This window comes from Ostrea edulis, chromosome 4, assembly GCF_947568905.1.
Source record: "Ostrea edulis chromosome 4, xbOstEdul1.1, whole genome shotgun sequence".
Taxonomy (NCBI): Eukaryota; Metazoa; Mollusca; class Bivalvia; order Ostreida; family Ostreidae; genus Ostrea; species Ostrea edulis.
This window is the reverse complement of record NC_079167.1, coordinates 54,692,947-54,705,253: the sequence shown is the minus strand read 5'-3', so window position 1 is coordinate 54,705,253 and position 12,307 is coordinate 54,692,947. Positions and strand designations below refer to the sequence as shown.

At 32.8% G+C, this 12,307-nt stretch overlaps 2 protein-coding genes across 2 annotated transcripts in view; both read left to right on the top strand.

Annotated features, from left to right (window-relative positions):
- Positions 1-5: 5 nt before the first annotated feature.
- LOC125669301 (protein FAM32A-like) lies at positions 6-4,524 on the top strand. Its single transcript, XM_048903770.2, has 4 exons — positions 6-129; positions 1,756-1,912; positions 2,201-2,254; positions 3,862-4,524. The coding sequence occupies exons 1-4, from the start codon at positions 59-61 to the stop codon at positions 3,928-3,930; spliced, it is 351 nt and encodes a 116-aa protein (XP_048759727.2). The 5' UTR covers positions 6-58; the 3' UTR covers positions 3,931-4,524.
- Positions 4,525-5,515: 991 nt separating this feature from the next.
- Positions 5,516-12,307, top strand: part of LOC125669287 (something about silencing protein 10-like) — a 6,956-nt gene continuing 164 nt past the window's right edge. The window contains exons 1-15 of the mRNA XM_048903749.2: positions 5,516-5,631; positions 5,731-5,872; positions 6,345-6,398; positions 6,585-6,729; positions 6,970-7,044; positions 8,205-8,326; positions 8,420-8,506; positions 8,727-8,783; positions 8,907-9,016; positions 9,209-9,305; positions 9,868-9,995; positions 10,159-10,258; positions 10,356-10,462; positions 11,437-11,527; positions 12,143-12,250. Of these exons, the coding sequence (XP_048759706.2) occupies positions 5,621-5,631; positions 5,731-5,872; positions 6,345-6,398; positions 6,585-6,729; positions 6,970-7,044; positions 8,205-8,326; positions 8,420-8,506; positions 8,727-8,783; positions 8,907-9,016; positions 9,209-9,305; positions 9,868-9,995; positions 10,159-10,258; positions 10,356-10,462; positions 11,437-11,527; positions 12,143-12,250 (1,434 nt within the window). The 5' untranslated portion in view covers positions 5,516-5,620. The remainder of the gene's footprint in view (positions 5,632-5,730; positions 5,873-6,344; positions 6,399-6,584; positions 6,730-6,969; positions 7,045-8,204; positions 8,327-8,419; positions 8,507-8,726; positions 8,784-8,906; positions 9,017-9,208; positions 9,306-9,867; positions 9,996-10,158; positions 10,259-10,355; positions 10,463-11,436; positions 11,528-12,142; positions 12,251-12,307) is intronic.

The following is a 12,307-nucleotide window of genomic DNA, read 5'->3' as shown; positions in this document are numbered from 1 at the left end:
TAAATTTATCGAGTAGTTTGGATATAACTTCCGGTTGCGTTATTTACATTTTCCCAATATGTCGGAGTATGATGCAGTACAGAGAGGATCACTAAAACTTAAGGGTGTTTCTGATCACAAGATAAAGAAGTAAATATTCACAATTTGTGTAATATTGATAAAAAGGATTCAATAGTGGACAATGTCCTCCGATTATTCAGTTTAGATTAAACGAAAACATGATAGGTCTAGTTAGGCCTACTAGAAATGTAAAACCATTAGGCCTATCAGTGATTATGATCATTAAATCAGTCCGACTGTATAATCATGTAAACAATGACCAACTTCTGTATCAATTTGTGAATTAAGGAAGTTAATGAAAGACATTTTGAATATATGTTCCTTTTTATACTTCAAATTGAATGAATTAAATTTAGCAGATTAAGAACTGGTTAATTTTCCTTCACAATATCTTGAAACATTTTATCACATCTTGCTTTTCTTTATATCAAAAAATAAAAGTACTAATCTGTTTTCAGATGTTTACTGCTTCAGGTAAACAGCATTTTTTTTTTTTAGCTGTTGAATAAGAATGGATTTGAAAACTCTAAAATCTAAAATGAAGTTTTTAAAGTTCTATAAAATTGTCTATGGGTGGATTTCATTTTTGGGTTCAAAACTATTTTGGTTTATTTTTCTGGTGACAGGTATAATATAGTCATTTCCAGTATTGCTCAAATTAAGGAATGAAAGTAATTTCTCATTTCATACAATATAGAGAAGATGGGTCAGTTTACTGAAGAGTGTAAACTCTCCCAACTTACTTTATATAGTAATACGTAGTAAAATCTACTTTCATTTCTTATCATTTTATTTAGGAAAATGCATTTTATGTACATTGTAATTTGATTAATAATTCTGAAGAAAATCGTAATTATGATGTGGATCAGTAATGTAGTAACAACAAAATGGAAACAAAAGAGCCAAATGTATTGTGACATTATTTCTTGGATGTCAAGAAGTGACAGAACAACAACTTAGTTTATACTATACAAAGAATGTTTTTAAAGTCAAATGAAATTGTATGAAATTTTGCAAGCGAAATTAAATTACTCATGGTAAAGAACAATGATTTTCTTTCAAACAAAACAGATGGATACAAGAAACATTTGTGTCATGCCTGGTGACAACAGGTCTCGAGGCTTAGTGAAAATGTTGTTTACCTGCTGTCTTAAAATTTATCTCGGACAGATGTTTTAAAAAGCTGCTGCCAGGTTTATTTAAAAAAATTGAATGCAAACATATACTACAAATTTTATTTGTTTATGAAAATTATTTCAAGTTAGTTAGATTCAAAATTCAGACTTGAGCCTAATTCTTGGTTTATGATCTTGAGGCTAGACTTTGGCTTTTTAGAGAAGAATGTGAACATATTAGGACAGATGACAGACAAAACTTTTTTGATTATTGGCATAGGTTAGCTTAGATGAATTCACTCACTAGTATTACTGCCAGTCCAGATTTAGTGTCACTTTTCTATGTTCTCATTATTTACAGCTTTTGATTCCTTGCAAAGTGAAATGTTTGAAATTCACATCTTCAATGTCATGATTGCCAGCATTTATAGTGAACATGTCAAATCAGTTACAAAACAGTCCACTCTGTAGAGACAAGCCAGCAAAAATTTGAGCAAAAGTAACACTAAACCTTGAGGGACAGTTATTTAATGTACAATTTATATGAATGTATGTTTCTACTTGATGGTATTTTTTATAGAAAGAAGAAAAAGGATAAAGAAAGAGATGCAAAGAAAGTCTTTGAGCAAATATCATCACATTCAAAAAATACTGATGATGGAGAGAAACCTCAGAAGGAAGTGAGAGACATTAGAACCAAGGCAGAAATAGCTGCTGATAAAGCAAGGGAAAAGAGGGTGGGTTTAATGCTTAGAAGTTACTTAATGTATGCAACTTGAGTTCATAGGATAGGACCTTTAGGTTCTACCTGTGTCTAGTACAGTGTGTCATATGAATTCCTTTCCAAGTAGATTTACTCTGCAATATAAAATTATATTCATTTATAGATATACATTAAGTGTACACAAATTGAAAAAAAACCCTCAGAACAAATGCATCAAGGTTGAAGAAAATTCTTTGATTACTTTTCTCTAAATGTACTAATGAGGCATAAAAAAATATATTTTTTTATATATATATTGTAGAAGGCAGCTGAGATCATTGAAAAAGCCAGCCAGACCCACAAGGAAAGAATTCTGGTAAAGTATACCTCCTTTAAGATTTTTTTCTGGATCTACAGTAGTATTACAATGCACTACTGCTATCTCACATACAGATTCCACAAATGGATCCATTAAAGCAGAGACATAGCCTATATAACAGAGATTAGCAACTTCCTCAAGTCTCGTATTATCTCGCGGTCCCCTGTTTTTCAGTAAAAATGCACATCCTGATTTAAATTGTGTATACCGACTTAAGAATGAAAGATATCAAGTTCAAACCTTCCAAATCCTATCACTAAAACATTCAGGATACAATATTTTCAGATGTTTCACTTCAAAGTATAATGAAAGTGAAGTTTCAAAAAGCAACATACATGTATGATCCAAGCTCAGAAAATTTTGCGAGATTTCAGGAAATGTTTACGATTTGCCTACTTTTTCGTTAATAGTATATTTGTTGATCAAATCATTTCAAAACTTAATACGTTCGATTCCAATTTATGATAGGAATGAAATAAACTTAAATCAGCATCAATATATCAAACCATTAAATAGGAATTAACGATTTATAGGTGTGACCTTCACATATTTTAAGCGGTAAACATGCCGACATAGGAGTTGCTTATCACTTATGTCTCTGATTAAAGTCTGCAAATTTTTTGGAAGGCTAAGCAGATTTTTAGTCACCTATATAAGTAAATCCAGAGAGACTAAAGATTTCCTTTACACAGGTCTGTCTTTTTAAAAATTAAATTGGAAGTACCTATGTAATATGCATGCATCCTCCTGGCGTTTTTCATGCCATGACACCTAGGGCTAGTGTGGAACCACACAAAAGAAGTTAAAAAATTTATACGCTGTATAGGATTATATCATAGGTAAATGATATGTCAACACAATGGCCAAGATCAGAAGAGTGTCGGAGGAGAAATGTTAAAAAAAATGTGGCGGAATATGCTAGATTATTGCTTCCAAGTACTTTATTTCAATAAGTTAGGGTACCTAATGTTGATGAACAGCTTAACTAACTTGAGAAACTTTTAAAGTAAGTCAATAAGAGGTTTCAGGCAAAATCCAAACGGACAGGAAGTTGCAAGCCTTGTTGATTTTATAGTATAAAGGGGTAGACCTATATAGATGTATCATTCTATTTCATCATTTACGAAATTAGATGGAGAGCACGTATGGATTATATAGGAAAATTGTTTAAAAATCTTCTTTCCTCTTTGGTCCACTTTTTCAAAAATTATGGTCCTTTACAGTGAAAAGCATTTTCAGCAGAGTTGGGGGAGGAGAGATGTTAAGATGACATATATTGCTTTAGCAATACTCTTAAAATGCTTGTCATATTTTAATAGCAAATGTCATAAAATCCATGACCGAAGTCCTATTTTCCATTTGTGAGAAGATGTATGTTATGCATAAATTTCAAGTGAGATAATACTTATACTGTGGTAACTCAAACTATAGAAATTAAAACCTTCAGTGAATAATAAACTCTTATTATTACAATTAACTTTGTAAGAATCTATTATAAGAGTTTATATGTACAATGATGAATATGCAGGTTTATATGGAACTGAACATGCCGGTGAATGCCTGCTTGTTGTAATGTCTCACTAAATGAAACTTTTCTTTTATAGGGCTTCAACAGACAGCTTGACAACTTAACAGAACATTTTGATATTCCGAAAGTCAGTTGGACAAAGTGAAGACCTCTTCTATATCATTTTTGCTTCAACAACAATTCAGTCTTTGGTTATTTGTTTGTTGAAAGACATTGAGTTTTAAAGCAGGAGACATGTGTACTCATTGATCAAGCAGATGTAGGAGTTAAGAGCCTTGATGGAGATTTATTTTCAACTTTTGTTTGTTCAACATTAGTGTTATTTATAGTGTGAAGTATATGATGCATGCTGGATTCAGGATAATGAGAGAATGTGTATTTCAGATGTAAACAACTGAGACATAGTGCTCACTATAAAGTATGTTACATGTGTAGGTACTAGCACTATAATTACTGATATATGTGTAGGTATTTTGACCGATTTTCTGGGTTGCTTTGTATTCTGTCATTATACTCCTGTTACATGAACAGATGATGAATTACATCAACTTCAATGTGAAATAAAGAAGAAAAAAAAGTACTCTGAATTTGTTATATATAGGAGACTAGTTTTATTTGATTATTGCACATCTGTGAATAATTACTACATGTTCTACTATGTTGTCATGAATGAAATCAGGTACATTTTCCTTAGACAGAAAAGTATTATGAATATTTTAAAAATAAATTATAAATCTACTTCTTGTTCTAAACTCTTTTTTTGGGGTGGGTGGGTGTTTGAATCAAAAGTTGTTTGCCTTGTCATGGTCTTATATTTTGGATTATAGAAGAGTCTACTTCATATGAGGTTAACTGAAAGGTCTTGGTCAAACTATTTAACTGACCAAGGTTTATTTTTGCCACAACTGAACTTGATTATGCTTTTCGGCATAGTGTTTCCCAAACATTTGGAGGGTGGGGGTGTTTTCAATATGAACAGGTAGAAAAAATGGGACATTAGAAAAAGACCAGTGTGAGTGGGGACTCCGTGATGTTAACTCATTGGACAGAGATGCCTGGAAGTCAAATGTTAGGTCTGCCATGCGTGCAGCAAGCCAGTTACCTGGAAGGGAGCCCACTGCTGTGGAAGATGCACCTAATCCTACACGTTAATCAAAATGCCGATGATGATGATTTCCAAAATAACTTTCTTTTAGGAGAGGGCAAAATTATGACAAATGTTAACTAGCCGAGAGTCTAGAGCTTAAATGGAACACATGAAAAAGAGCACACCTTTGATCTGTATTTGTTTTATTCATCAAAAACTAGAATAGGGAGAACAACTTTAAAATGAAATACAGATTAAGCCGGTTTTATTCTTGTTTTATTATACTAGGTACTAGTATGTCGAAGAAAATCTGTCATTGACTCATGAAAACAAAACGCAAAGTTTTGGCCAATTTTAAACAGTTGTTAAAAAACGCGAAAGAGACAATCTAATTTTGAAAGTTTCTCTACTTAAAGTAAAAAACTCAAATAGATGGGTTTTTCAACTACAGAAGATAATTTACCCCCCCCCCCCCCCCCCCCCCCCCCTTGATTTCGAAAGATTGAATTGTTATAGCCAACGTTGTCCTAATGGAAGATCTTTCATTTTTATTTCAATTTACGTTGGTACTACACTTTAATTCGTCCAACGATGTACAGTTTGTAGGTTGTTTATATGATCGGGTTCGGGACGTATGCGTGAATGGAACTCTTTCGTGTTGAAGGTAACATTAACCACACGGACACACGAGTAGTTTGTAAATGAGTTGAGACTTAGTGGCATATTGAATCACAGATTAATCTAAAACATGCCTAAAAGGTTACTGTTCGATATAATTTCCTGTTTCAATTATTCGCTAAGCTTAAAGATTTCTTGAAATATTGCTTTGTCTTTACTTGTTTTTACTAAAACTTTTAGACCTAAGAAGAGGAAGCAGGTGAATGTTATTGAATATGATTCTGATGATGAAAGAAAATATGCAGGGGAAGACGTGCCTGATCCGACTCAGGATGATTACTTCCATGATGCAGTTGATCAGTTCCACGCTCAAAAAGACAAGGTATTGGTTGAAATGATGGAAGATCTTCATCAGTTGCAGGAATGATATGATTCGTGTCCACTTCAAGGATTTTTTTAAGGGAATGTGGAAGACAATAATTCATGAATCGACATTTTCTGTTGATTTGATGAGTTTATTGCTTCAGATCCACTCTTCATTTAATGAGGTTATTTATATATATCCAACAACATATAGTACTTCTATTTGTTCTTTTATTTTTCAATATTTTTACTTATTTTTCAATGTTTTTACCATCAGTTATGATAGCTTGTATTGCATTAACCTAAAGACAATTAGACATTACATCTGGTGCATAGGTAGTTGATAGAATGCAAATAAATATTTTGATCAACAGCACTTATTATTGAGATGAGCCTATGGCTTGGTCTTGTACGAATTGGGTCAGATTTAAAGTTTGAATATCAGTTTGTGCATAATACCTGCTTAAACGTGTCTTTCATTTCGACTGCAGATACTATTCGATAAAGGGCTGAAAAATGATGAGGAGTATTCATCAGACAGTGATGTAAGTACATGCATAAGTCGGTATTGCAGAATACCATGAAAATAAGTCAATAGCCACAACAATCAGCTTTTAGCACATGCACAGTTTTCTGTGTAAAGCTCAGAAAGAATATAAAGGCTTGTGCAACATTCTTAAAGAACAAACCTCAAGAAAATGAACATTAAAGAAGTTGTGTACAATATGTAGGAAGAAGTTCTTGGTTTGGGAGTGGGTGATGACGATTTGCTGAGTGATGAAGAAATTCAAAACTACAAAAAACAGCTGAGAAACATAAAACTACACAAGAAGAAAGATGAAATGGGGAGTGATATAGAAGAAGATGTGGAAAAGGGTGAGATATATGTAGAGGCAATGTAGAGGGAAAGGGAGAGATATATGTAAACTAAAGGCAATGCAGGGTGAAAGGATGAGATATATGTAAAGGCACTGCAGAGTGAAAGGGAGAGATATATGAGAAAGATTGGAATCTGAAATTGTGCAGAAATTAAGGGTGAGATATATGTAAAGGATTGGAATATGAAATGGTTAAGAGTGTATAAGTAATTATGTAATATTGATATTCTGCTTTTAGGTCTTCCAGATATGAAGGCATGGGGCAAAAAAAGGTCTAAATACTATGGAGCAGATATTAGTGATGATGATATAGGTAAGCAAATATTTTACATATTATGGTCCACTATTAAGCTATAATTTGTTAACATAATGTGGGGAGATTTATGCAATTTGTTTTTCTTATTCATTCTCAAACAAAATTTGAATCTCCAAAAGTGTTTTCTGAGTTAAAAGAAAACCATTGCATTCTTGGATTGGCATAATCCACCACAGCATTTTACATCAATACTATCTAGCATTCCTCAAATAAGTTGCCTCTGACAAGAATTATTGATCTTCTGTATCCGTAATATTTCTGAACAATTAGGGTGTATAGTTCATTAGCAGTTGTGTAGAGTTAATAGCATAAAAAATTATGATTTAAAATTATAAAAAAAGCAATAGAATGTCCATTCCAGTCAATATTTGATTTCATCTGAAGTTCTAAACTCAATGTTAAGCTATGATATAAGACAGCATGATATCATCCAGTCAAAACAAATATAGCACCAATTGATGTTCATGTAATTATAAATTGTATAGGCCTAAACTTTATTGTAATACCTGCAACTGTTCATATTTCATGACAGTGGTTTATTTGGCCCTAATTCTGGTGGTAATTTAAAACTGCTTAGATAACATACTTTTGCATATATAGGTAAAGATGCATATATAGGTATATAAAACTAATTATAATGTTAGCATTGTATCCTGAATTTATTGTGTCTGACATCATGAATATGAATTTCCCACCATTTTCTCTCTTGACAGGCGAAAGATCATTTTATTTTCATTAAAGCTTTATGGCTTTAGAAAGTGTGGGAGCTAGCTCTGTATAAATCAATATCAATTTGAGTACTTTCTTAATGTTGCAAATGTGTGAAAATAGGTTTGTAATATGATTTCAAGGTGTGAAACCCGTACTGCCTCAAATATTGTCATTTTAAACAACTCTGATGGAGATTGTAGAAATACCCAGCTTTATGACATCATAATCCTATATAAAAATCAGAGTTTGGGACCATATTTTTTTGTTTCAGTCTTATTTCAATATGGAAATTACTGAATTTCACATTAACTGAAGCCTGTTTAAATCTTAGAGCCAGAAATGGCTATTGTTGCACATTGTCCTTTGATAAATGTACTTGTAGCTTGCACATTTTATTGTGGTGTTAGTCTCAAAACTTTTCAATCATCCCTTGTATATGTCATAAGATCTCAGTGGCTCAGAAGAGGAAGAGGGGGCAGCAGTACTTGAAGAGAGGGAGGCACTGAATCTACAGAAAAGAATGGCAGCTGAGCTAGACGACATGGATTTTGGTTTAGACATATTCAAGGTAAGGATTTGTGGTTTCCATGTTGAACAATGGACATTATTTTTGATTGGTTTAATGTTGATAGTGTGACTGTTGATACCTTACCCCACACAGAAAAAAGAGAAGGTCAGTGAGGAGGAACCCAGTGATGGCAAGATTAAAAAGGATTTGTCAAAACTTTCGAAGAAGGAAAAACTACAGGTGAATCTTCACTTCAACTTCACATTGTGACAGATTACTTATTTTATATTTGGATAGAATTCTGAAACAATAGTTTGCTTTGGTTTTTTTCTTTTAAAGAAAAAGTCTTCTGAAATTTTATATTTGATTGATTAACTTCACTCCAACATCAAATTGTGAAAGATTACTTATTTTATATTTGCATAGAATTTTGAAACAATGGTGTTTTTTTTTCATTTAGCTTTTAAAGAAAGAGTCTCCTGAAATGTTACCTTTGATTGAAGATTTTAAAACAGTGGTAAGCAAATGACCTAAATATTTCCGTACACTTGATCATACATTTTCTATATAAAATTGTACATGGGTAAATCATCACTTAGAGAATTATGTATTGATAAAATTATCTGTGTTTTATGAATAGATGACAGAGGCTAAAGATGTGTTTGTTCCTCTATTGAGACTTGTAAAAAGCGGCAAAATCTCAGGAAAAACAGCAGACTACATTCAGTGTAAACTTCAACTCAGTCTCAAGTAAGCTGGAGTTTTTGGTTGTTTTTTTCTTAAACAGATATGAATCTACAACCTTGGATAGAAAGCAATGGCAATGCTTAATACCTGTATGTTGATGCATCTGACATTTGAAGACCCAGTTGCATAATAGAAGTCCTGAATGAATTGAATTGGAAAGTGATATCCAAATAAATTCCTTGTGCTCTTTTTCAGTTATTGTACCAACATCAGTTTCTACATGATGCTAAAGGCCAAGCATGTCCCAGTCCAAAATCACCCTGTCATTAAAAGACTTGTGCAGTACCGAAATGTAAGAAATACTTGAACTCAACACACAGACACACACAAATTTTATTATATGGTTGTCGGTTTATAAAAGGTTTTGTTACTGTTTAACGTAAAAAAAAAAAAGAAAAAAAAAAAAAAAGTTGGTAATTGATATTGTCTTGGTTCTACTTCCTGTATAGAAATATTTTCTTCTTATGTGAGGGAAGTATTTCTGAAAGCATTTTAAACATTAAAAGCATACTAAATGAGTGCTGAAATTTCATGTAGTGCCTGTAAAACAACTTTTATTCATATGCAAGAAAATTACACCAGACCCCTTTCTTGTGAATGAACCAATTATTTCTATAGGCAATGCAAATGAATGTAGTTATGAATAAACATTGGTTTACAGGAAGGAGGCTCCACTCCTTCCATGACAAGTCCAGGCAAACATTTTTTTATAAATTGTGACGATGTACGATTTTGCAAACCAAATGGAATGCAGTGGATAAACATGTACTAAACACTTTGACTGGCTGTTATATGTTATTCCTGATTCCATGTAAGTGCAACATCCTCATTGCAAATTGTTTTGGGATTTTTAGTTGATGAAGCAGTTGGAGCCAGCAGACGCTCAGTTACAGAATGAAATTCAAAACATTGTGACAAAGATAAAAAATGGGGAAGAAATTTTGCTGGAAGAAGAATCAAAACAATCTTCCACATTTATCAGGTACTGAAATCTTGATGCCTTATCATGGTCTTATATCAGTTTCACAGCAGTGATGTCATAGTTAACACTGAAATCATATTCTTTATAGCAGCAATTTTATAAAAAGTGCATTTTAACGGGAATTGTGTGTTACAGCTTTTATATATGGATTTAAATTTTGCAGGAGGAAAAGCATGAAGACATTGAGGAAGAAGGTGGAAGAGAGGAAGAGGATTGGGGAAATTTCTAGCTCAGAAGACAGTGAAGAGGAGGTTCCAAATAAGGTTTTTATCACACTAAGACTGTCAAATAGAGAGAATGAGATTCTGCATAACGTCATCTTTGTTTTTCCCATATCTATATATTTTAATTGAATTTCAGCGAAGTAAACAAGATAATCATCGATATGAGACAGAAGATGAAAAAGCAGCTTTGGCTTACTATGATATGATGAAGAAGGGCCGAATATCTGAGGATGAAAATGAAGAGTAAGAGCTTTTGCACAGAATTCATAGTTTAGGAGGAGACTTTGCAGAGTCCTGTACTGTGGTCTTGTCCCCTCAGTGGAATTTCTTAATCCTATATGAGTAAATAATGGAGGATTATTTTTCTCACAATATCTCAACAATTTAAAGTTTTGAGACAATTCATTATTTAAAATCTTTATTTGAATATAAATAAAAAAAAAACTATTTCACACATTCAGAAAGAGCATGCCAAAAAATGATTCACACAATATATATAGACTGAAAGTGGCAAGATTTTCCTTGAAAACTTTGTTTTAGAGGAAGAACACATTGTCACAAATCCTTAAATACAGGTCATATATTCCTTATCCTTTTGACTTTTCTTGTTATCTGATTAACTCAGTGGATTAGGCAGGTAAGGCTGTGTATCTTAAGATTGTGAGCTCAAGTCCTAGAGTTTTTTTTTATTTTATTTGTTTTGTAATTGTGCACAAAATTGTAATTTTTTTTGCAAAATAAGGTAGGTTTGAAACTTCCAACTTTTAAATTATCATTAAACATAGGGTACATCCTATCTTTAGTGTTAGTATACCTCCTTTACATAAAAATTTGAAGAAGACAAATCAATACTTTACAATGCTCTGCCTCATTAAGTATAGAATTCTTTGATGTCATAATCTATCATAATTATTATGGTAGTGTGAGACAGAAATATATCACATGGCTGTCTTGCATGGGTAAATTCTGTCCATCACTCATGATGCTGTAAGAAAATCCTGTTTACAGTGACTGATATTATATGCATTATAGAACCTTTAGTTTTTATGAACATCTTATCTTATACAAAATATTATGAATAAATGCTTAATGACCACAATTACTTACCTCGGATACAAGGCGCGAGAACATGAAGGATATTTTAGTATCAAAAACTGTCCTTGTTAGAAATTTTCTGTTATCAATTAGAAGGGATGATATAATAAAATACCTTGTAGGGAAGATGAAGAAGATAAGGAGGAAAATGCTTTAATGGAAGAACAGGAAGAGGAAGATGGAGAGGGAGGAAAGAGAGCTATTACATACCAGGTATGTAAAACAGACTGAAATGTGTGCTGAATACACATCTATTTATAGCTTGCTGACTTCATAAGGCAATATTTAATCAACACAGAATAACACCAGTGAAAACAATCCAAAACTTTTACAAATCTAATCAAACCCATATCATAAACATATACACAAAAGTGCACGGAATTTTACAAAACAAATACTCAGCTGGATGTCCATTTGTTGACTAGATTCACGGCTCACATTTGTGTCTCAAGTTCAGTGTTTGACTGTTCTGACAGGCACACACACATGAGAAAAAGTCACAAATTCTACAAATACATTAATGGTCCAGCATCTCTTAAACTCTAGCTCGGCACTTTCATGGACAGGCGAATTACAAAGTGCATTAATTCTCAATCTTGTCACCTAATTCAGACTCTAGTGCAGATGAAGTCTTGCACGCGACGATCCCCATGAAGCTTTCCAGTGAAGTCACAATGCACACAAATCAAATCAAAACAGCTGATGCAGCAATATCAAGCAATAATACGAGAGATAAAGATGGTGTCAAAACAAAAAAATGGAAATTCGTAGTATCCTTTTACTTTTGATGAATGTTTGACAATGAAGGAATGATTTTCCGTTGAACAGATTGAGAAGAACAAGGGCTTGACACCTCACAAGAAAAAGGAACTGAGAAACCCAAGAGTTAAGCACCGTATGAAATTCCGAAAAGCCAAGATTCGTAGGAGAGGGCAGGTGAGAATTCGGCAATCTTTTGTTTCTGACTAGATACAGCATGTGTAATAAATTCAT